The sequence below is a fragment of the Herpailurus yagouaroundi genome, unplaced genomic scaffold (assembly GCF_014898765.1).
Source record: "Herpailurus yagouaroundi ecotype Mexico unplaced genomic scaffold, PumYag 28, whole genome shotgun sequence".
NCBI lineage: Eukaryota > Metazoa > Chordata > Mammalia > Carnivora > Felidae > Herpailurus > Herpailurus yagouaroundi.
The window spans coordinates 36074523-36100444 of NW_024412376.1; the positions used below are offsets into that span (position 1 = coordinate 36074523).

A 25922-nucleotide genomic window follows, 5' to 3' on the forward strand; every position below is an offset into this window, starting at 1 on the left:
AACATCAGCAATGTGTAAAAGTGCCCCACCTCATTTGCCCTCACCAACCCTGAAACTCGATTTCCTGCATATCCTGTTGTTTCGTTGAAATTGATGATAGTAATGATAACCAAATACTCATAGCATCCAATGGAACACTTACACTCACTCATTCAATCCTCACAACTCTGTGAGGTATGGTACCATTGCCACCCCCGTTTTACAGAAGAGGGAGCGGAGACATGGAGAAGGTAGGAATGTGGTACAGCTGGAGTTAGACCCCAGGAAGTCTGGCCCCAAAGGGCACGCTCTTTAATAAGTGTTCCATTCAAATCGAAGGTCCCAAAGGGAAGGGTCAGTCTTTTCTACCTCCTTGATTACTCGAGTGATTGTCAAGTTTTCCCCGGTGTTACCGTAATCGTGTGGCAACAGTAGTCGTGAAGAGCTCTAAGCAGAGATTGACATCTAAGAGTTCACTCAGTCTGTAAAGAATCGCGGTAACATTTTCTCCTACCTTTGCTGCTTTGCTGGTGGCCCTTTGCTTCTCTCTCAACCACAGAATAATTGGAATATTCTCTAATAATTAAGACTCACTTCAACTGCCAGATCACTGTGAACCACCCCCTCCCCATTCCTTTACACCCACTACTATAGAATGGATACCACACCAGGTGCTAGAGACAACAGTGGACCGGACAAGAGGGGACGGCTGTATTAGGTCTGATGCTGTAACACAGACCCTTACGAGAATCAGGAGTCCAGGCCTCAATGCCAGCGGGTGAAACAAGGAAGAGGAAGCCACACCCCTTCCATTAGGGGCACAATCCAGAGCAGGCAACCTCGGTTTGCTCACATGCCAGACAGCCACTGCTTTTAGTCTTGGGGCTGAAGGATCTTCCAAAGTTAAGACGTTTACTTTCTCTTGTGTATAGTAGAATAAAAACTTACTTTGGTTTCTCGCGTTTTCCTGACCTAAAACTGGGGGATCAATGAAAGTAGAAAAATAGATTAGATCGACAATCATCCTGAACAGAATGTGCATCTAATGTCTCACTGTCTCCAGTGTGAGTTTTGAATTTGACTCTGAAAATGCTTTGGGGCTGTTTCATCTTATTTTGTTGTGTGGTTAATACTTAACACAAAACTTACCATTTTCATTTTGGAGCAAGCAGCCCAGCGGCAGGGGGTACATTCACACTGCTGTGCGGCAACACACCATCCATTGCCCCAAGTTTCATCTTCTCAAACGAAAGCCGCACACCTTAGGGGCGCCTGGGTGGCTCAGTCGGTTGAGCGTCCGACTTCGGCTGAGGTCATGATCTCGCGGTCCGTGAGTTCGAGCCCCACACCGGGCTCTGTGCTGACAGCTCAGAGCCTGGAGCCTGCTTCGGATTCGGTGTCTCCCTCTCTCTCTGCCCCTCCCCTGTTCATGCTCTGTCTCTGTCTCAAAAATAAACATTAAAAAAAAAATTTTTTTTTAAAAAAACAAAAGCTGCACACCTTAAGACGACAACTCCCCCCAGCCCCGGTCCACTTTCTCCGGGAATCTGACTGCTCTGGGTACCTCATGTAGGTAGAATTGTACAGTAATTGTCCTTTGACTGGCTTAGTCCATTTAGCATAAAGTTTTCATGGTACATCCACGCTATGGCAGCATCAGAATTGCCCTCCTTTTTGAGGCTGTGTATCCCATGGTATGTCTGTACCCTGCTTTGATTATCCGTTCATCTGTCAGTGGACACTTAGGTTGTTTTCACCTTTCAGCCATTGTGAATGATGCTGCCAGGAACATGGGTGTGCAAACATTTGCCTAAGTCCCTGCTTTCAATTCTTTGGGGTATATACCTAGACCCTAAATTATGTTAACGTTATTCAACACTGCAGGTGGGAGATCTGCTTTACCCAAATCGGGATTCTAACTTGGCAACCTGAGTAGTTTCTAGCAGCTGTGCATGCCTGGAGGCGTCCCCTACAGAAGGGCAGTGCCTGGTTTACAGTACACTGGTCCTCCTTGTCCCAGGCTCCCGAAGACCGCAACAAAGGGAAACTGAAAGCAAACATTGCCAGCACACCTCTCAAAACTCTCTCCCACTGAATTTCCAATAAAGACAAAACGCAATGTAAAAATAAGACACTTTTATTCAAAGTTAAGAATGTTTTCCAGGTTGACACACGTACATAGATAATTCCACCATCTTATGGACTTCTAAAATCACTGACAGGCAGATACGAACCGGTCTGGCAAACATGGGTCAGCCACCTAACTCCCGAGTTTTTGTATTTGCACTAAGCCTGCTCACTCAGAGGGAAACCACTGGCCGGAATGTCCCTGCTGCTTTTGTTCCCCCAGACTGGCATGACGGAGGGGAGGGAACACTCCTGCTACACTGAACGGGCAGAACAGCGCTAGGCTCTCGGCTCCACCCAGCAGCCATGACCGCCAGGACCGGGAAGAGCCACCCCGCACCCCGAGCAGGGTCTGTCCAGGCCCATGAGCACGCTGCTCAGCGGGGCTTCCCAACCAGCCGTTCTCCACACTGGCTGCACAGTACCATCAATGGGGAACCTGAAACAAAATCCAGATGGCCTGAGCCCCGTGAGAATCTCTGGGAAGGCCACCGGATAAAGGTCACCTCTGAAGTTCCCTGGGAGTGGGGGGGGGGGGGGATTCCGAAGCTGTGGAGAAACATAGCAGCCCTTTCTTTCTCAACTCTTACCTTCTTGGAAGTCTCTCTTATTCTAATTTCAAACATTGGGCATGTCAGACACACTTCTGAAATTATGAACTTATGCCACATGGATGCTAACATCTCTAGCAGGGATTTGCAATGGGTTTAAAAAAACAGAGCACCTGGGTTTCATTAAAAAAATTTATTTTCATATAAAAGTGCCAAAATATCCACCAATGTCATAATCTATCTCAGCAACCAGTTTACACTAGTAATCAAAACACAAGCCTCTTTATTCACATTGTTTAGAAATCAAATCCTTTTCACACATTCCCACAGTAGCTGGAGTCTCTAGATAGTGGGAAGCTTGCGCTCCTATCTGCCGTGGTAGTCCATATGTCCAGGTTCATATAGGCACGAAACGGGTTAAACCCCGGGTAGTACTCCTTGCACATGACAGCCTGGTTTTCCATGTGAGTCGAATGTTCCGTGGTGGGACTGATGGGGCAGCAACTTTCATATACATCACTCTGCGGGGCCCAGATGGAACCAAAAAGTCCAGACATTGGAGACAAGCTTCGGGTGCTTGTGAGGTAGGGCTGAAGTATACATGAGGAGAGAAAAAAAATGTTTTTATTTTTAAAAAATATTTGTTTGAGAGAGACAGAGGAGCGGAGAGAGGGGGAGATAGGATGCAAAGCGAGCTCTGTGCTGATGGCAGAGAGTCAATGCGGGGCTCGAACTCATGAACTGTGAGATCATGACCTGAGCTGAGGTCAGACGCTTAACCGAGGCTAGGCATCTAGGCCACCCGGTGCCCCAAGAAATGTTTTTTTTTAAAAATAGAAGGCTTAGGGCACCTGGGTAGCTCAGTCAGTTAAGTGTCTGACTTTGGCTCAGATCATGATCTCGTGGTCCATGGGTTCAAGCCCTGTGTCGGGCTCTGTGCTGACAGCTCAGAGCTGGAGCCTGCTTTGGATTCTGTGTCTGCCTCTCTCTCTGCCCCTCCCCCACTTGCACTGTCTCTCTCTCTCTCTCTCTCTCTCTCTCTCTCTCTCTCTCTCAAAAATAAATAAACATTACAAAAATTTAAAAACACAAGCCTTAGAAAGGCAACATCAAGGTCGAATGCTTACCAGTGGATACCACAGTGGTAGCAATCCAAGATACTTGTAAGTTATTAATATTCTCAACCATCTGAGTTGCTTCAACTCCATTTTTCTCAAATGGAGTGATGTGAAATCCTCATCTAACTGGAATAAACTTATTTTCAACCCAAGGAAGGACCCACACAGGTCAAATGCCCTCAATCTATAAGAACTCTCTTGAGGGGCATCAGGGTGGCTCAGTCAGTTAAACGTCTGACTTGGCTCAGGTCATGATCTCGGAGTCCGTGAGTTCAAGCCTCACGTCGGGCTCTGTGCTGACAGCTCAGAGCCTGAAGCCTGCTTCAGATTCTGTATACTCCCCCTCTCTCTGTCCCTCCCCGACTTGTGCTCTGTCTCACTCTCTAAAAAATAAATAAATGTTAAAAAAGAAAAATTAGTGTCTTGAATGGATGTGAAAGGAAGAAGGTGTGGGACTTTTAGGCTCAGAAGGGTGTTGACAGGCAGGAAGCCCTCAGGACCCAGTCACAGAGGGCTTCCTGGCCCCAATTCAATTTTATCTACAGACCATCACCCTGACTTCTGTGATCTACAGGAACCAAGCCAGGCTTTGGCTGATCTGAACCTAACTCTGAAATTAAGGGAGACCAGGATTAAAGCAGCACCAGAAGGAACTTGCAACTGCTCCAAGGTCACAGCACTAACCGGAGAATTGAGGAGACTGGCATGTCCCCAGGCAGTCGGCATATTGGGCGGGGGACTCCAGGTAGACTGAGAGTTGTGATCCATAACATCTGTCTGAATTTCGGCAGGACAAGGGAAGCCATTGGGGTAATTCATGTTTTCTACAAAGAATGGGAGACAACAACACAGGTAAACATTTTTATGGCAAGATCTGCATTCTTACTCTTGGGCCAAAAACTTTCAAGGCCTTACTCTATTGACAAGTCAAAGACAGGTATAAATACTCACCCCATGTGGACCAGGAGGCCCACTGTCATTCTCAGGGTTAAAACTCTTTATCAGATACACTACCTGGGAAGCCCTCAGTGAGGAAGGTCTTCCTCTGGACTTGATGTTCTGTATTTGACAATTTGATGGGAATCTTTCTAATAAACACTACCGCAGATTGGAATCATGTCAAGAGTCTTACTAGTCCTCAACGTTTTCCTTTATTACCTGCCATGCTAACCTCATGCTTCCGAAACCTATATATGTTTTTTTTCCTATACATAAACAGTTATGGTAAAGTTTAATGTACTAACTAGGTACAGTAAGAAATTAATGACCATAACTAATAAAATAGAAAAATTATAACAAAAGTTATGTGAATGTGCTCTCTTTTTCTCCTTCCCTCTCAAAAGATCTTACGGTACCGCAGTCACCCTTCTTGTGATGATAGGAGATCATAAAATGCCCATGTAGGGAGATGAGGTGAGGTAAACGACAGACATTGTGACATAGTGTTAGGCTAGTATCGACCTTCTGACGATACGTCAGGGGTCAGGGGGAGGATCATCTGCTTCTGGATGGCGGCTGGCCACAGGTAACTGAAACAGAAGAAAGCACGACCGGCTCACAGGGTGCTGCTGTCATGAACACAAGCCCCACCAGCACAGGAAGAAAGTTACCACAGCACCCCCCAGTGGTTAGCATGGAGCAACGCATACATTACAATCGGGGGAAGTACATCTAATATACTGCTTACACCTTCCCTGAAAAGGCATGAGAAATCATGATCAGACTGTAATGTAGAATCAGAACACTCTGCAGTTTATCTTTTTGCATAGCTCTTATTGTTTACTATTACCGATGCTTGAGCCCAAGCATCTGTAATTTCCCAGAATTTCCCCTCCTAGCTCTGTTCCTTCCTTCTGCAGCACCACCCAGGGGCAGAAGAGTCAGGACTTGCTGAGGAACAAGCCCATAAATGCTCGCATTTCACATGGGGCTTGCCTGCCTCAAAAGTTCAGCAAACATCTAAAGCCTCAGCCTCCCAATGGATCATCTACAATCTTAGGTCCACATAAATCCAAATGACCCAGTTCTACCAAATGGGAAGGGCTAACTAGGTTAGAGTTATCTGTAGAAGCCCCCAGACATCCAGGTTGAAAGGGCTTTTCGAGGCCATATAAAACTATACATGGCAGGCATGCACAACTGAACCCACATGAAGCCACTCAGCAGCTTCCTGTAAGGTCGTTCTCCACGGTTGCTCACTGTTAAGGGCATATTCTTAACAAACAAACGAATAACAACAATAAAAAAACCAAGCTCACGGACGCAGAGAACAGACTGGTGGTTGTCAGAGGCAGGGGTCGGGGCTGGTGGGGAGTGGGGTGTATGTGAAATGGGTGAAGGTGCTTAAGAGGCACAAACTCCCAGTTAGAAGATGAACCAGTCCTGGAGAGAGAATGTGCTGGCATGGTGTGGATAGCTGACCACACTGTACTGTGTATTTGCAAGTCGCCAGGAGAGACCCCGAAGGTTTTCATCACAAGAGAAAACCTTTGTAACAATGTACAGTGACAGATGGTAACTAGACTTACTGTGGCGATCACTTCCCAATATTTACAAATATGGAATCATGATGTTGTTCACCTGAAACTAATAGAACGTTCTACACCAATTATATCAGTTGTTTTCAAAAAGGTACTCTTCTGCAATTAGTGCCTTAGACAGACTTAGACCTTAGACTTCAACCTTAGACAGACTTCCTGCTTTGACTTTCTGAGAGTAAAAGAATGGCACTGGGATTGTTTGAATAGCTTTTACCTTCCGGAAAGGCATTATAATCATTCAGTTCCAATGGACAGTACACACTGGGGAACTGGCCTTCACAAGTCGCGCTCCAATCAATGAAACTGCTACAAAAAACAAGAGGTGTAGTCTCAGAAATAAGATGTCAAAAGATCAAGTAAAGAAAGGAAACCGATTTTATTGCCCAGCATCCTAATCACTGCTAATTCCTCAATTTTGGAAGATAAAAGATGTACTTTCTCAAGTCACAGGATCAAAGACTTACTAACTGAATGCTCATCATCAATGACACAGCCTTGCAGGTTGGACGGTCGAACTAGGAGCACACTTCCTTTATAACCAGGTTTGTGAAGTCTAACCGGAGGCAGGATCCAAGGCCATGGCTTTATGAGCACTCTGGAAGAGTGACCGTGCTACCCTGAGGGTCTCAGCAAACACCTGACGGTTGTGTTATAAAATATCCACCTTTGCTCAAAGCAAGGCCAGCACTCACCTTACGTAAATCACAACCATAGAGACTATGATTCATGATAGATACTTCAATCACTGTTACAAACTGGATTCTCATTATAGATAGAAGGAAGTAAATACCACTGTAACAAGCTGAACCAAAAAAGAAAACTTCAAACAGATTCTGTGATTAAACACAGATAGCAACATTTTCTCAAGTTTTCATAATTGAACGCCATTAATATCCAACAGCAAAATTAAAAAACTGCTATAATGTAACTACTTTTCAATTCTCAAATTATTTGAGCTTTCTTAACACTTTAAACGTGTTCATGATGAACACCATGGAAAAATGGAAATCTTTGCTCTGCTAGGTGGTAGAAATTCTGAGTGATTGTTTTTTCAGACTTGCCTCTCTTAATAGATCCATCTTTCCAACTTAAAAAGGAAGGTAATTACGTGGTCAACAGCTTTGTTATTTTTATTTCCGTTCATGTTTCTCTCAATCCGTGCTTTGTTATTTTCTGAGACATCACAATGCGACTCCAAAAGGCAGGAAACACCCAGCTAAGGTGCACTGGGGAAGAAGCCTGGCCCCCAGTTGTGTAAGGCCTGCCTGACTGACTGAACTCAAATGCCCACAGCAAGCCCTTATGCTAAGCAAGGCAAGGACCAGAGGAGAGAGCTGTACCTATTATGCATGGGGGCGGGACCCTGCATCACGCCAGGCATGCTGTTCTCCATGGCACAGTTGTAGCTGCTTGTCACACACATGGGCTGCGTGGGCCATAGGTCTCCAGGTGGGTAAAGACCTAAGGAAGAGAACAGGGCCTCTCAGTCTACCTTCTTCCCCCTTGGCCTTCATCCCACCCTCCTTGCAGGACCAGCTCAACTTCCCTTCTCTCCTTCAAGAAAACACTCCCTGAATATCACCCACACCCACACACATGTCGATCACTTCTATCTTCCCCAACCCCTTTCAGGATATACTTTCAAGATATGAAGTAGAAAGATGGCATGTGCTTTAACCTTCACTTCGGACGGTATAGGACTGTCTCCTGACCTGGATTACAAGATCACTGTAATAATTTAACAAGTATTTGAGGGCCTGCTCTCTGTAAGCCCCATTTTAGATGTCAAGGACACAGCAGCGGACAAGTTTACATTCAAGTGGACAGAGACAAACGAAAAAGGAAGAAGGAGAATATGGCAGGTGGTCTAAGTGCTATGCAGATAAACAGCAATTTTATTTATTTTTAAATGTTTACTTGATTTTGAGAGAGAGCACGAGTGGGGAAGGACAGAGAGAGAGAATCTCAAGCAGGCTCTGTGCTATCAACACAGAGCCTAAAGCAGGGTTCAACCCCACAAACCATGAGATCATGACCTGAGCCAAAATCAAGAGTCAAATGCTTAACTGACTGAGCCACCCAAGGGGCCCCAACAGCAATTTTAAACAGGGTAATGAAAGGCCTCACTAAGGGAATATCTGATGGGTGGAAGATGTGAATAAGGTGAGAAACCAAGGGGGATGGGGGAGGCTCCAGGCAGGGGGAATAGCACTTTCTGTAAAGGCTCCTGGTGAGTTCAGAACAGCAAGGATACTGGTGTGGCCAGCAAGGAGAGTAGTGGGGGATGAGGTCAGAGATGACTGAGAGCCAGAGTGCAGAGTTTGTGGGCTCCCCAATTTAAGGATGGGGGCATTTACTTTGGATGGTATGGGGAGCTGTTAGAAGGCTCTGAGCTTAGTGACTACCAGGAGACAAGTCTCTACCAGTTTCTCACATTTCTGTACATCTTGCAGGCAGAGGCCCTGAATGCCTTTATTCTGGACTATCTTCTCAAGGATGTTTGGTAAGCAAAAGCCATGCAACCTATATACAGCCTCCCTCTGGAGCAAAGGGCAGGTATGCTTAGTGCCCATTATAAAACATATGGGTTCCCTAAGCTCAGGGTTCCTTCCTGTAACATAACCCAGTATGCACACAGGTATCCATGTAGGACCCAGGGGAATTGATGCAAACATGGTGATGTTCATGTAGCTGGCTTGGCCTCAGCCCTCTCTCAGCTTTATGTGGAGGAAATCTCCATCTCCCACTCTACTACCTGAAGCAACGCTGCTGGCTCAGTGGGGCCTACAACTCATTGAGGTTCCCCTAAATGCCTGGGTGTGGCTTGTCACTGATGGTCAGACTAAGCTGAAACTGGATAGTGCCCACTGGGCTGCAGCAGCTGTCCGCCCCAGCATCCACTCTGCAGCGTTGAAAATGGATATGGCCCCTCTGGTCAGGCACAGACCCAGGGTGGTTCTCAAAGCCAGCTCTTCTCTTGATAAACTGAGTTGTGCTTTTGCTGACACAAGCTATTGCTAATAGCCTAGTTACTGGTCTGTCACTTGGAAAGCTACTAACTGGCAGATTAAAAGACACTTTGCTTTAGGGATGTGAAATGGGGAAACAATTGGCTTCCAATTAAATCATCTGAGCCACTCAGGTAGGGTATCCTGGGGAAGGTAGCCTGGAATCAAGCTGCACACCCAGACGACCAGGACTGCTGCCTGTCATATCGGATGTGGGAGCATTCCAGCATCACAAATGCACAGAGGGAAGAAACCACTTGTTTAGGATGCAGGACTACCACTGCCAGCCAGATTCATCACAGCTGCCTCGAGCTGGGGTGGGCCACATCATACTGAGCATTGCTGTCACCCACTCCTGGCACATGGACCATGCTGGACCCTGAGCCCCGTCTCCAGGCCATTACTGCTGCCTCCCCACTGCTGACACATTTCTGGTTACAGTGCTGCTGTTCATCCAACCAGCCGGCACAGCCACATCACTGCAGCCCCTGAAAGTAACCTGACCAGGACAGCTATCCTGGACCAAAGCCACTCAGCAGTGGGTCGAGAGTCAAGGCATTTGGTGGTCCTTCTACACTCCCTATCACCCACAGACACCTGGGATGGCTGGGCTTGGAACAGCCTCCTCCAGTTCAACCCAAACAGGTTTCTGACCCTACTTCCTCATCTCCCCTGGTCTACATGCTTATGTAAGGCAGTTTGGTACCGACTGGACCTGTGCCCAGAAAGGGATACTGGCCCTTGGCTGCTTCCTGGGTATGAAACAGGACTAAAGGGGTGTGGGGCAAGTGGGATACCGAGATCTGTTCTGAACATCCACAATTCTGCCCCGACCACTTCTAGACATGTGACACTTGTTTTTTGCCCTACTAGCAACCCTAGGCTGAGCTGGGGGGTAGACACTCTGGTGTCAGTCCAGCCAATAGGGGGCTGAGTGGGTTCACACTTAATTCTGGTCCAGTCACCTGGATTCTCTTGTTAGACTGAGGGGATCCTGGACCATAAGGATACCAATCACGTGGATGGGTACACTGCTCTCTGAGTCCCCTACATGGCCCATACAGGCCCAAGTGGGGGAACATATGGATCCCTGTAAGTTTCATAAAAAATGCCTTGACCCAGGGCACCTGGGTGGCTCAGTCAGTTAAGCATCCACCTTTGGCTCGGGTCATGATCCCATAGCTCATGGGTTCAAGCCCCACATTGGGCTCTGTGCTGATAAAGAGCAGCTTGCTTGGGATTCTGTCTCTCTCCCTCTTCCCCTCTCTCCCGCTCTCTCTCGCAATAAATAAACATTTAAAAAAATGCCTTGACCCTTGTGGACAAAAGGTGGTACAAGTACGGTTTTGTTGTAAAAAAAAAAAAAAAAAAAAAAGTCACTGTTACAGTTACAGCTCTTGTGATGAGAGACAAGGATTCTATGGTGATGGAGGAGGAAAACCTCAGCACCCGGGGAGGGAGTGCCTTAGGTCTCAGGAGGTGCAGAGCACAGGAGGACATTCATGATCCCTCTTTTTCAGAATTGCCCTTGGAGTCTTCCTCAGGGAGGAAAATGTCCTGGTACGGCTCTTCCAAACTGTTGTTAGGGCCTTAAATGTGACTGCCGAGTCCACCAAATTACATCACACAGTTCTGACCTCAACTGGTCACCTTCTCCCTTGACGTTTTCAGGGGATGGACTGGCTCCTGCCCCCTCCGTGCAAAGCACTTGAGCATCTCCGGCTGTCTCCTGCCTTCACTGCCATTATCAGCGCTCAGTCATTTGTGGGATGGATGGATGGACAGATGCCATCAGCTGGTGGCATCCATCAATGGGACAGCCTGGGCTATCTGCATGTAGGCAGAACTTCCACAAAGAAAGACCAGACTCAATTATTCAAAACTGAATTGGGAACCCAAAGGTTTACCGGCCAGTCAGGCCACACTCGAGACACTGCCAACCTGTATTCCCTGAATGATCAGGTCCCATTGCCAGGGCAGGGGGACAAGGGGGGGAAGCAGGGGCGGGGCAGGGGTAGCAACTGTAAATGACACCTTCTTCCCAGGGCAGTGTGTGTACCCCCAGAACGGTACTTCTCGTGCCAGTCACCAGTAGATCACGTAGCTTTCCTATGACTGTGGAGATCTCTCAGAGATGAGGATGCTCTTGGTTATTCAGGGAGACATCCCTGAAGGATAACTTGCTGTTTATGCACATCCTGTAGGCAGTAATCACCATGAGGGAGCCATCCAATCAGCAAAGATGGTATGAGATTTGTTTCCTAACATTAGCTGAAATGATCAAAGACACCACAACACCAGCTTGGCTCTGGAAGGTGTTCAGGTCAGCGCTAACTCACTGGCCAGGGTGTGGGGGACAGACTCACCCAGACATGTTCCTGTAGGTCAAGCTGCAGGCTATATCATCATAGTCAAATTAAAAGATGTGGCCCCACCTTCTGTCAGAGTAATTGAGAACTACTTAAGGAGTGATGTATGCATGAGAAAATGGACCAGAAGCCAAGGCTACACAGCAACAAGGGGTGTGTATATTGTTGTGAGACAATTTTCTATGGGTGTCTCGCTTTTCTGTACTTCCTGCAAGGAGGAAGCTAGCTGCCTATGTTCTGACCTACCTTTCCAAGGATGTTTACTAAGCAAAGCCTCAGGAGAGAGATAAGGTCTCTCCTCGGAGCAAGGGACAAGCTTCTTTTTTTTTTTTTTTTTAATTTTTTTTTTAATGCTTTTATTTATTTCTGAGACAGAGAGAGACAAAGCATGAGTGGGGGAGGGGAAGAGAGAGAGGGAGATACAGAATCCCAAGCAGGCTCCAGGCTCTGAGCTATCAGCACAGAGCCCGATGCAGGGGTCGAACTCACAAACTGTAAGATCATGACCTGAGCCCAAGTCGGTTGCTCAACCGACTGAGCCACCCAGGCGCCCCAAGGGGCAAGCTTCTTTAATATTCAACAAAATAAATACAGTGTTTCCTGACTATTATAAAACACTTGGGCTCCCTAAGCTCAGGGTTCCTGTCCTGTAACGCACCCAGAGCCCATGCAGGTGGCCACCCGGGCCCACCTGCATCATCCCCATGGGACTGCAGGCCAGGACCTGCCATAAATACATCCATGTGCATGCCATTCATTGTGCTATACGTCCTCTGTGTCTGACCCAGAAGTCTCCTGTCTTCTGCCAGTATCTATAAAAATGTGGTACACTAATTGGTTAACTTGTAAGTTGGGTAAACTTCTCAGATCCTCCCCAGTTCTGGACAGAGAAAGGCTATGACTTATGTTAACATGGTCACTAAGGCTGCATTGTTAAAAACAGATGGTAAGGTACTGATGGATGTTAACCAGACTTACTGTGATCATTTTGCAATATACACACATATCAAATCATTACATTGTACACTGTATAAGTCAATTAAACCTCAATTTAAAAAGAGAAAATTAAAAAGAAGTTAGATGGCAAGGTGAGAGCAGATGCAGGGAGATCTGTCCGGAAGTTATCGTGACAGCCCAAGAAACAATGATGTCCTGGACCAGGGTGATTATGGTGGAGGTGAGGAGAAGCAGTAGTCAGATCCTGGTTGGAAGGCAGAAGACGAACAGAAGACAACACATCATGTGTGGGCGACAAGAAAAACAAGTCGAGATTTCTGGCCTGAGCAACAAGAAAGACCAAATGGGAAGGCTGTAAAGTGAGCAGGACTGAGGGAGGCCGAGCACTGGGATACCCACTGCATCCCCAAGTACAGATGTCAAATGGCAGTTGGCTATAAGACAGTGGTGTTCAGGAGAGAGGCCCAGGCTAAAGGTGCAAATGTGGGAGTCATCAGGGTGGAGGGAGCACTTAGGTTTGCAGATGGATGAGACCACCACAGGACTGTGCACAGAGACAGCACAAGGTGGCATGACAGGTCGGGGGGTACTGAATTGGAAACCCTAAAACTTAAGGGCCGGAGCAGAACATCTAAGGTCTGCAATAGGTAACCATGGAGATGGGAGGACTGAGAAGTGTGGGACTTCACGGCACGGAAACCGCTAGGGCCCCTGCAGACACTGTCTCGGGGAGTGGTGGAGCACAGCCAGTTTCAGAGAAGAGGAGGAAAGGAATCTGATAGCAAGCACAGAATACTCTTCTAAGAAGTTCCCCCAAAGAGAGGCACGACATAGCTAGAGAAGGGGGTCGAGAGAGAGGGTTTGGGCTGTTGGTTTTTTAAAGACGGGAAGTATCACAGCTGATGGAATGACCCCCAGAGAAAACAGGCTGACGGCAGAGGGATGGGCAATGCACTGAAACAAGAGCCTTGGGGAGGAGCACCGCACTGATGATTCAACAGGTTGAAACAGAAAGGAGCAGAAGATGTTGTGACTGGTGGTGCATGGAGGGGGCAGTGGGAGCCTTCCGAAGGCCTCCAACTGTCTCTTTCCTTCCCAGGGAAACACCAAGCAATATCAGCTAGGAGGACGAGGCAGAAAGCACTGGAAGTATGAGCACAGAGGAGGGAACAGATAAAGGCCCAGAGAGTCGCAGCCACGGGGTCACGTGAAGTGAGGGCCGTGGACGTACAGAGCAGTGGCTGCTGTGTGTGCTTCTGCCCACTGTTCTCCAGCCTCGCTCGCTGGCACTGCAGCCGGCAGAGAAGCCGCAGAACCTGGCAGAACCCTGACTGTGGTTTTGCAAGGTGTCTGCAGTGAAAGGAGGTAGCAACGGAGAGACTGTAACGAGGACGGGGAACTGGGGCTGGGCAAAAAGCAGCTGTGTGAGGAAGGGCAGGGACGGCAGAAGGAGATGGGGCCAGTGCTCTGCAGACAGTCACTCTGAGCAAGATCTAATTCTCTAGTGACTTGAGGATCCAACCAAGGACTATCACAGGTGATTCAAAACTAATTGCAGGGGTGCCTGAGTGGCTCAGTTGGTTAAGCATCTGACTCTTGATTTCGGCTCAAGTCATGATCCCAGGGTTATGGGATCAAGCCTCGCATCATGTTCCACACAGAGCATGGAGCCTGCTTAAGGTTCTCTCTCTCTCTCTCTCTCTCTCTCTCTCTGTCTCTCTCTCTCCTCTGTACCTTCCCCATTCTCTCTCTCTAAAATAAAATAAACAAACAAAAGTAATTGCAGATTATTAACACCAAGAACAAGGTAAAAGGCACTTGAAACATACACACATGCAAAAAAACAGATTAAGACTCTAGACAACACGTAAGTCTCCACCTGACAACACATACAGACAGATACAGACAGAATACCATTTTAAGGCATATCTGTTTGACAGTTTTTATTTTTCCCCATCAACTAAATCTTATCTTGTCTACTACCTTAAAGAAAAAAGGTAGTACCACCTAAATTTTGTCCAAATCTTGCTTCAGCAACATTACTGAATTCAAGAGTTTTTTTTAATTGAAAACACTTATTTTATTGGATTAGTAGTTGGATCCAACTCACAAATAATTTATTTCTAATGACAATGCAACAACAGCAAGTCCAAAATGTATCCAAAGAACAGCACAGAAGCCTATGCTTTCAGAGTCGGCTCCAATGCATAGAGGAGTTTTCAAATCTAGTCTCATTTATATGAGCAAAAGCAAGTACATGCGTTAAAGCTAAATGATGCCACGGGAGTGAACATCAGGTTTATCCTGCCACGGTTCCTGACCCTAATCACGTGGGAAGCAGGTACTAGAAGAAAACAGGAGACACAAGACAAGAGCCAAGAGAGGTAACAAAGAGAACTGGAGAAGAAAAATGAGGGAGACTGGAGTTAACGTCCTACAGAGACCCCAGGAGGGAGCGGGGTTTGGTTTTCCCTCCCACTCACATCATTTCCACACCCCTGGGACGCTGTCCTCCCCACCTGGGGGTAGCCTACAGGAGCTCAGCTCCTGGTCTCAGGTCGCGTACAGGGAGCGAGGCTGGTCACTGAGGCTGCGAGGCCAGGTTAAGGGACTTCTAAGACATGGGGAGGCAGGGAGGACAGGGAGAGAGTGGGAAAGGTGGAAGCAGGCTCAGGTGCTGGGACTTGACCCATGGCATGCCATCCAACCAGAGCTTACCTTTGCTTTCTCTATTTCTCTGTTACCTCAGACAGGCAAAGGTGGACCACACATAGCAGCAGTCCCCTGCAAAGCACCCCGTGCTATACTCGGGCCACAGGGCACCCGTACCCTGGCTCTAAACGAGGGGGCAGCCCAAGTCAGAGACCTCGATGAAGCCAGTCCAGAGGGCAGGTACATTCCCAACGCACGAAAGCCCAGTGACATGGCTTGAACAAGAGGGCGCTGGGTGAAGCCCCAGCCCCACCCGACCTGCCTGTCTTGGCAAGCTCCCCGACCTGCGGTGTGGAGCACCTGGCTGCTGTCTGCTCCAAGCGTATGCGCCTCACCTTTATCTTCTTCGACACCTGCAGGCCCGGCAGGAAGGCTGGGACAGGGAGGTTCTGCATACTGTGGGACATTATTCACGTTTCTGTGGAGAAAGTGAGAGAATGAGGATCTACTCATTTCTTCTGTACAAGGACATACCAAATTTGTTCACTGAGTTTTTATAGACATTCTTCCCACAAGAAACATAAAATACTAGAGACACAATGGTACACGGCCAGAAAAGGGCTGAGGAATAGTAAATTCCCAAGACCCAGCAGAGCCTTTTTTAAATAAACAACAAAACAAGTTTAACTAAGGTAGCTAAGGTGAACTGCAGATTCACCATCAGCCCACCACCAGCCGGCAGCAAGTATTAATCCCTAATTTACTTTCTACCTCTAGCAAAACAGTTCACAGACAGCTTTGTCTCCTATGCTGAGTTTCCTTCTTTACAACCCCAACAATTTAGTTTTAATGACAGCCTCCTGTCCTCTCACTATGTGACCAGCGCCTAAGGAAAGGTGATCACGTGCCCACTCTGAAAACCTCTGCCAGCTGCGTACCCTCCTCTTCTCCCACTCAATAAAAGCCACTTGTTGATTTTGTCCCATGCGGTGGCAAGCATCACACAGAATTGTTACCATGGGGGTAGCTGCTGGGGTCTTGCACACTTCCCTAAGTCATGGGCGTCCAGTTTTATTTCAAGTTGTAGCAAAGCGTTGATGACCCCCACCCCTACAACTACTGCAGTTTCTCTGTCTGCTTTCAGGAACGAGACGTGTTCCAATGTGGCTACGTCACTGGGCAGCCCAGAGATCATGAAACGTGTTTCCTCGGGAGGATCCTGCCTCCTGAATGATGAGCAAAATTGGGCTGTATTTTCCCACATCCTTAAAAAGTTTTCCTATTTTCACCCGCAGAACCAAGTAAAAGGAAGCAGTGACAGGAAAAGCAGTACCTACAACACACTGTCAAAGCTAGGAAATTAAAAACTCACGTGGGATTGCAGATGTTATGAGAAAGATTCAAGGAGATGGGAGTTTCTGAAGGAAAGTCATTTTGGGCAACATTGTCTCCTGCATAAAAACAAAAACATTATCATTATGTTTTACACATGTAATTCAAGTGTATTATGTATTAAAGAGCAGATGGCTAATACCTCCAACCCCTAATGAGCAAGTTCTCACTTTAAAATGATTTTCACATTCAGTAATTTTATTTTATTCTTTTAAATTATTCCCAGCATTTATTTATTTTTGAGAGAGAGAGACAGAGACAGAGTGTGAGTGGGGGAGGAGCAGAGACAGAGGGAGACAGAATAGGAAGCAAGCTCTAGGCTCCGTCTGAGCTGTCAGCACAGAGCCTGATGTGGGGGTCAAACCCATGAACCGTGAGATCATGACCCGAGCCGAAGTCAGATGCTTAACTGAGTGAGCCACCCAGGCACCCCTCAGTGATTTTATTTTTAAAAAATCTCTATTATAGGGGTGCCTGGATGGCTCAATCGGTTAAGCATCTGACTTTGGCTCGGGTCATGATCTCACGGTTCATGGGTTCGACCCCCACATCGGACTCTCTGCTGTTAGCACAGAGTCCACTTCAGATCCTCTATCCCCCTCTCTCTCTGCCCCTCACCCACTTGCACTCTCTCTCTCAAAAAATAAACATTAAAAAAAATCTCTATTATATTTATCTTCATTGAAAAGTTACTGAAATTCAACACTTAAATTTATGAATTTTGGATTAATGGTGTTTTAATTTTGGCAAAAAGCTGAAATCATTAATATCATGTAACTTTCTCATAGGGGTTTTTCTGATAAAAGAAATCTTGCTATATAAATAGATCCCTGCAATTTATAAAAGTAATACATATTTACTCTAAGAAATCTATGAAAATAAATGTAAGTTTAAAGAAGAAAAACAGGGGGCGCCTGGGTGGCTCAGTCGGTTGGGCGTCCGACTTCGGCTCAAGTCATGGTCTCTCGGACCGTGAGTTCGAGCCCTGCGTCGGGCTCTGTGCTGACAGCTCGGAGCCTGGAGCCTGTTTCAGATTCTGTGTCTCCCTCTCTCTCTGACCTTCCCCCATTCATGCTCTGTCTCTCTCTGTCTCAAAAATGAATGAATGAATGAATGAATGAATGAATGAATGAAAGAAAGAAGAAAAACAGAAGTCCCCTGCAATTATACTGCCATTCAACATTTAGGTATATTTCCTTACAATCTCTTTTATGTGTACGCATACATATAAAATTGGGGTCAGGCTTCACATATACGTTGTCCTTACGGTCTTTTACACCATAATTATGCTGGGGACATTTTTCTGACAGTACGTAACCCTCAAACAACTTATAAACTACATATTAAGCCACTGTACAGAAACACTATGAATAATTTTTGTCATCTTGCTCTCTCAGCCTTTCCCCCAAGCAAAACTGCATTTCTATTTTTTGTTAGTAAGGACTGATTTTTCAGAATCTTATGTTTGCATCATCAGGCAAACTTTGTCTTCAGTGGTGGATGGAGCTGGGCTTGGTGTAGGCTGTGGAACTCAAGCTTCCTCAGACCAAACATATCCTGCTATCAAAGCGCGTGTACCTGCCTTCATCTGAGCCTGTGTGTCTCCATGTGGGCGACAGTGTCTCCTAGAGGGGGGCAGGACTGCTGAGTTTCTTGGGGGTTGAGAAGATCTTATCTTTTTATCCCTAAAGCACACTACACAGTAATAAACACTGCCTATCAGTGATATTAAAATTTTACGGGGGGTCATTAAGAAAACAGTGTCTCAAAAGGCTCCTGGGGAGGGAGAGGATAATGAAAGAAAGGCTGAGAAATGCAGCTTGAAAATACGCGTGGGTGCTTTCTGTAGGTTTTTATGGTTACTAGGGCCCTGGTCTCTCAGACAAGACCTTCTTTTATAGGTCTCACTGCCAGTGGGAGACAGAGAAGAGAGGACAGCCCAGAGGCTGCTGAAGGGAATGGTCTGTGGCTTGAAGCGGCCTGTCTTGGGGGGAGGAGACAGGGTTCAAGCAAACTGGGGTGTGGAACAGGCTGCCAACCTCTCTGTGCCCGGGACCTCAAATCTCAGACTGCACGGGGACACCAGCCCTGGCCCCTCAGGGTTACTTGGGAGCAGTGTGAGTGTGATGGTGAACAAAGGCCTCACAAATGTGAGTTTCTCAATCTCACCCTTACACAAAGACTAAGCTGAAAATAACAGTGAAAAGGAATGAATTCCATCTTTATATAGACACAGAGCTTTGAAATAACATTAAGTGAAAGAAACAAAATGCAGAATGATATACTGAAGTATGATTTCCCTTATGTAAGTTAAAAACAATAATTCTATACTTTGTTGATGGCTATATAAATGTAAGATAAAATATGGACTAAAAGAACATGTACCAAGTTCATGACAGTGGGCAGTGACTCAGGGAGGCCAAAGTGGAAAAGACTATAAAGCACTATTAAAAACAAAAACAAACCCAAGGGTAAAGATAGCGAAAGTAAGAGTAGTTAATTCTGACCTTTCCCAAATCCTCAAATTTCTCAAAAATAAGAGAAGGCCACAATGTTCACAGCATTATTCACAATAGCCAAAACGTAGAAACAACCCGAGTGCCCATCAAAATGAGATATGTGCATGCAACAGAGTATGATTTGGCCTTAAAAAAGAAGGATGGGTGACCCTTGAAGACATTACGCTAAGGGAAATAAGCCAGACACAAAAGGACAACCACTGTATGATTCCACTTAGACACCAGAGTAGTCAAATTCATGGGGACAGGAAGTAAAGGTGAGGCTTCCAGGGACTGCAGGAAGTGAGGAATGGACAGCTGTTGTTTCAAGGTACAGAGTCATGGGGCACCTGGGCGGCTCAGTCAAGCATCTGACTTCGGCTCAGGTCATGATGTCACAGTTTGTGAGTTCGAGCCCTGTGTCAGGTTAGCTCAAGCCCAGCTCTGGGTGAGCACGAGCCCTGCTTCAGGTGAGACCCACTTCTCTCTCTCTCTCTCTCTCTCTCTCTCGCTCTCGCTCTCGCTCTCTCTCTCTCTCCCTCCCTCCCTCTGCCCTTTGTGGGGTTCCCCCCTCCCCCTCTCTTAGATAGATAGATAGATAGATAGATAGATAGATAGATAGATAAAGGTGCAGAGTCTGTCTAGGGTGATGGAAAAATTTGATGGTGGTGATGGTTACGCAATATGAGTGTACTTAGCACCACTGAATGGTACACTTAAAAATGGTAAGTTCTGGGGGCGCCTGGGTGGCTCAGTCAGTTAAGTGGCCGGCTTCAGCTCAGGTCATGATCTTGCGGTTCGTGAGTTCGAGCCCCATGTCAGGCTCTGTGCCGACAGCTTGGAGCCTGGAGTCTGCTTGGATTCTATGTCTCCCTCTCTCTCTGCCCCACCCCCTCTCACACTTTGTGTCTCTCAAAATAAATAAACGTTAAAAAAAATTAAAAAATGGTAAATTCTGTGTTATATATATTTTACCATAATAAAAACTTGCAAGTGAAAAAAGGAATGCAAAAGTTCTTTGAACTGTGTCAAAGATAGACATTAAATGATGGTGATGATGGTGATGATGATGATGATGATTTAGGGAGAGGGAAAGGAAGGAGGAAAGAACAAAAGAGTGAATGAAATCCAAAGCTAAGTAAATACTCCAATCTGCAGTCCCACATGTACTCCAGGCCCTGGAAAACAGATCCAGGTCTCATACTGGGCTAGGCAGCAGGGCAGGAGGGAGGACAGATGGGAGGGAGGGCAGGGGGGAGGCGGGAGGCAGAGGCAGGAGGGAGGCAGGTGGGAGGGAAGACAGGAGGGAGGGCGAGAGGCACGGGCAGGAGGGAGGGCAGGAGGCGGGGGCAGGTGGGAAGGAGGGAGGCCGGGGCAGGACGGAGGGTAGGTGGGAGGGAGGACAAGAGGGAGGGCAGGTGGCAGGGAGAGCAGGAGGGAGGGAGGGCAGGTGGGAGGGAGGGAGGACAGGGGGGAAGGCGGGAGGCAGGGCAAGAGGGAGAGCCGTTCCCAGGGCTGGGTGTACTCCCAAGACTCACCGCCTGGCAGGAAGTGCTGACGGCCCACCGTGGGCTTCTTGTCCCCGTCAGAGCTGCTGCTGCTGCTGCTCCAGCTGCCCCAGCTGCCGCGGCTGGCCCGAACGCCGCCCGAGGAGCTGCCGCAGTCGGAGCTGGAATCTGAGCAAGACTTCTCCACACACTTCTTGCCAGTCTTCTGGTAGTAACCCTCTGCAGGAAGGAAGGGAAAAGTCATATCTCATTCAAACAATTTTCAACTTGATGCCATGTCTACTCAAAGGAGATAAATGAAGTTATGAAGAAGGCCACATTCACGGTCAGGGTCTGCTACCTCTGCACATCTAGCAAGAAGAAAGAAGTTAACTACAACCAATAACGGGACTTTAAGAAACAGTGAGGGATGGGCTGTGTCTACTCTGCCTGCGGGATGGGTGATTACACCTGGCTGGGGCTCAGACTGTCAATACCAAGCATACCCTTGATCTAAAAGTGGTTCTGGAAATAAACACTCTGTGAAGAAAACTGAGCTACTCGATCAGACTGGAGATTTATAGGTAATTTCTCCCTCTCTTTTATGAAGATACCTCCTAAGAGCTTCAACGTACTGGGGCACTGGCTGGCTCAGTCAGTACAGCATGCAATTCTTGGTCTCAGGGTTGTAAGTTCAAGCCCCATGTTGGGTGTAGAAATTACTTAAAAATAAAATCTAAAAAAAAAAAAAAAAAAAAAAAGAGCTTCAAAGTACTATTTATGTGTGAGTGGAATGAACCCCCAAGAAGACCAAAAGGCAACACATGTGTCAAGGGAATGAATGAGAGGACAGAGAAAGAAACTCCCGAAATTTGCCAGCCACGTGCATCGAGGACATGGACGTGTGTCTGGGAACACGGTGTTGGCAGACAGGACTACAACTCCCCCACACCGTCCCCCAACACGTGCAGTCAACTTCAGTGGCCCTGGAGCCTCCTGCTACCCCTTAGTCTAGCTCGGACCTAGCTGTGGGTGCCCTCTACCTCTCACTCCCAGAGGCGCTGCCGGGAAGTTCTTGGGAGGGACGGCAGCCTGGCTCTGTAGGAACTGCACGGCTTGGGTGTGTGAGAAGAACACAGTTCTCACTCCGCTGTCCCCAGAGGGAGCAACCACCATTCCTTCAGCACTGCGCAGGAGGACAGTTGAGAACGGCCAGATTTTAGGGAGGAGGGGACAACACTCGAGGCCTGCCCGGGTTCAAAAGAATCTCAGGTTTACAGTGTCATCCTGACAACTTTCCATTCAGGCGTCAATAACCTAAGTTGCCTCTGAAGCGATAACCTCATCAAGGTGCCATTTCTTTACAGTGGCTACTTCCTGGAGGAACCAAAAATCCCAGCAGAAGCACTGCTCATAGCTCAACAAAGTCACACACCTGCCTCTTCCTGTGCAGCAGGTAAACTGCTCCCAATGCCAGCATCTGTCTTACAAATTTCCCCCGGGTTTTCCTGTATACACCAGTTTCGGACATTGATGTCACTGCTCAGCTCAGGCCTTTCAAATGCATTGCACACAAGTTTTAATTCACTCTGTTCAGAAGGCCTAGAAGAACCACAAACAAACAAACAAAAAAATCACATCCACATGTTATCATCCAACCATCCTTGCTTTCCATGAGACTTACCAGAGGTGAAAATGAACCTGGGACAACCCAAGACCTCTGCTCTTCGTGTTTTGGGGGAGAAGACACTGAGTAAGGGAGTGGTATCAAAAAGACAAAAGATTTTTGCTGTTTTAGAACTACAATCAATCTGGAGCTCATTTAATCTCCTCTATACTTCACAATGAGAGGAATAAAACTCCACAAAGTTAAATAAGTGATGGAGTCCCTCCGTCACCTCATAAGTGGCAGGTCCAGGTCCAGAACCCAGGACTCTTGGCTTTAGTGACAGGTATGATTCTTAATAGATGAACCTGCTGCCTGGTGTCTGGGGGAAGGTACTGAGCGTTCATTTATATCTCTTCTCATCCATTCATTTAGCAAACATTTATTGAGTGACTACCATGTGCCATGTATTGTTAGGAAAGTTGTGCTTACAAAGCATAAAGTTCTTTCCCCAGGGAACTCACAGTCCAATGATAACATCTCTCTACTAGACCGTGAACTGGGGGAAAGAACTGTAATGGTTTTGTAAACGGCAAAATAGAAATGGGTAGAGGACACCACAGAAGTCCACAGATGGCTATTCACATCGTCTAACTGCAGTACCTCACATCAGGTTTGTAGGATGGCAGTTAAGAAGACAAAATATGTGAGCTACAGCACATGATTTCATTGGTTTCTGACCGCTCAAAGTAAAGACTATAACAGAAGCAGCAAGAGCCAAGGAAACAGACAATCCAACAAGCACCCACTTCTCTTTTTGTAAGTTTACCCATTTATTTTGAGAGTAATCAAAATAGGTGAGGGCCCCCCAGCTACTTCTTAAGTATCATATTCTCAAAACATTCTGATTAGTTACAAGCTACTGGAAAGTTCTATTTAAAAATTTTGTTTCTTGGGGCGCCTGGGTGGCTCAGTCGGTTAAGTGTCCGACTTCGGCTCAGGTCATGATCTCATGGTCCGTGAGGTCGAGCCCCGTGTCGGGCTCTGTGCTGACAGCTCAGAGCTTGGAGCCCGTTTCAGATTCTGTGTCTCCCTCTCTCTCTGCCCCTCCCCTGTTCATGCTCTGCCTCTCTCTGTCTCAAAAATAAGTAAACGTTAAAAAAAAAATTTAAAGTTTTGTTTCTTTAGCATGTCAGAAATATCCTTGTAGAAATATATCATAATGCTTAATTGGTGAAATTCCACTCGAATTTTGTATCTTCCTATATTTTCACATCAGGAAAATATAATACTTTAGAGTGACCTAAGTCAATCAACTTTTTATGAAAATACATGTAAAAAGAATAAAAGGTGGGGGGCGCCAGGGTGGCTCAGTTGGTTAAGAATCCAACTTTTGATTTGGCTCAGGTCATGATCTCATGGTGCATAAGATGGAGCCCCTTGTCGGGCTCTGACCGACAGCACAGAGCTTGCTTGGGATTATTTTCTCTCTCTCTCTCCCTGCCCCTACCCCGCCTCAAGATAAGTAAATAAAACATTAAAAAAAAACAAAAGATATAGCTTTCCTTTCCACAAGATACCACACTGCAGCTTTTAAATAATTTAGCCTAAATAAAATGGTAACTGCTAATCAACAATTAGTATTTAGTATTAACAACGAACTAGCAGTGAGTCTATGCTTTTTTCCTATTTGCACTTTGCTGTTTGCTCTGAGTGAGTCAGGGACGCTGGAGCTGCCTGACCTTTCCCCAGCAGAGTGTAAACGAGAAGGCTCGGGGGGCGGGGGGGGGGGGGGTGCTGCAATGCTGAATCACAGGCTCCAGACAACAACCACCTAAGCGACCCAGCAACAGACACTGCAAGCAGCACCATATGTGCCCCCCACCCTCCCATGCCAGGGTCCTTGCCTCAGTGTGGGCTGTGCTGCCAGAGTCCCCTTCCAACAGCAAACAGAACTGCAGCATGGTGGAGCCCCTTCCCCAGGAAGATTTGGAGCCACTAGAGAACAATCTGGCAGAAACACATTTAAATACCTAGCTGAGCTCATAAGAAAGAAATTCCCAGATGCCTGAACTCAGAAGAAGAAAAAGCCAGAGTGGTGAGGATGTACTCAGGAGGAAAAAGGTTTTAAAGCCCAGGGGGGTAGGTTTTAATTCCTCTCAAAGACAGTTATACAAGAGTCAGGGAGCTGGAACTATTCCTAAATAAAACTGGGGTCCTGGGAAGGGGGTATTGTCAGTGCAAGGGACACCTGAAAGGCTCCATCCATGGACTTAGGGAGGAAAAGGCAGGAGAAAGTGTCTCTACTAGAGGCTCTGGGCTTGTGCATATGTTGGGTGTTTAGATGTCTAAACCAAGAAATCAAAATTCAGAAACTATACCACCAGGTAGATTTGAAGTCAGAATGTACATACATACTAGTGACCCCTTGAAAAAACAAACCAACCAACCTCAAGCTGAGAAACTCACATAATATCAGATTTAGAAAGATATTTCTGAAAAGCCAGAATGTGGGATTCCCACAAACACTATCCAGCGCCTTCATTTTACTGATAAGAAAATGAAAGCTCAGGGATATTAGGTGAGCTACAGAAGCAAGGTTTCCAAAGAAGAATATCACCCTGCTTGGGTTCCAGTTCAGACCCTGCCCCTTACCAATTCTGGGGCTGTAGGCCAAACACAAAGTGTCTGGGCACCTCACTTACTGACGCTGTAAGAGAACCCAGCTTCTGCAGGACTGAGCCTCAGGTTCCCTGAGTCATGACTGTTCTCCTGTTAAGGGGAATGCAGGACCCCTCGCGGGTGAGAGCAATGCGGGGGTAGGAGGCCTGAGAGCTCCCAGCTGTCTTCTCTGTCACCTGGCCCACAAACACTCCTGCAACTGCATTGCACAGGCAGAATGAAGGGCCGGGCACAGAGGATGCCACACTTTTTCTTTAAAACCTCCCAGAGCTTTGAGCATTTTATAAAGTAAAAACATGAAAACTACGTTCACTTTAAGGTATTATTTTAGGAAAAGAAATGAAAACATAACCAGGATATGTATTAATTTTAATAACATTTATCTCAAAATACAAACATTGATATCTATTCTCTGTATCCAATACAACAAAAGTAAGATTAAAAGATAACAGCTAAGAATAAAATTATAGATTAAAAAACAGATGAAAATTTTAAAGAGATCGTAAAAATTACACACCTCAAGACCTGAGCAGTACCTCTTTTCTTGTTTTTTCTACACGTTCGATTTTTATTCCAACTCAAGTTTTGTAAATTGCCTTCTTTCTTCTCCTGAAGCTTCTTCCTCCTATAAGGATCTTCTTGCTAAAGAGAAAAAAGAAACCTTAAGTAAAGGTTTAAACTGAAGACCAACTTCATATGAATTCAGAATGTTCCAACATGGGTGAAAACAGAGACATACATTTCTCAATCTCTAGTTTGTTTTCATTTCCCTTCCTTCTCTACCTTCCTCAATCTCTGCAAAAAGAAAAAACAATCATTGCCTATAAAATTCCAAACAGGCTAAAAAGGAAAAACATCTGTTAGCAATTTAGGGTCAGCTTGCTGTTAATCGGCAGCAATAAATTCTCCAGCATTCACCTGTTAATTTGGTATGTGCAATTCACATGAATTACTAC

At 46.4% G+C, this 25922-nt stretch overlaps 1 protein-coding gene across 3 annotated transcripts in view; it reads right to left on the reverse strand.

Moving 5' to 3' along the window:
• Positions 1-2100: 2100 nt before the first annotated feature.
• Positions 2101-25922, reverse strand: part of TMEM131L (transmembrane 131 like) — a 162028-nt gene continuing 138206 nt past the window's right edge. Inside the window, exons 25-33 of one of the 3 annotated variants that reach the window (XM_040472039.1) lie at positions 25484-25608; positions 22114-22280; positions 20730-20918; positions 16674-16752; positions 15697-15779; positions 7656-7776; positions 6530-6618; positions 4460-4599; positions 2101-3247 (exon numbers count right to left, since the gene is read on the reverse strand). In XM_040472039.1, the coding sequence (XP_040327973.1) occupies positions 2972-3247; positions 4460-4599; positions 6530-6618; positions 7656-7776; positions 15697-15779; positions 16674-16752; positions 20730-20918; positions 22114-22280; positions 25484-25608 (1269 nt within the window). In that variant the 3' untranslated portion in view covers positions 2101-2971. Of the gene's footprint in view, positions 3248-4459; positions 4600-6529; positions 6622-7655; positions 7777-15696; positions 15780-16673; positions 16753-20729; positions 20919-22113; positions 22281-25483; positions 25609-25922 lie in introns of all 3 variants that reach the window. The other 2 variants (XM_040472032.1, XM_040472047.1) reach the window with 2 other exon arrangements.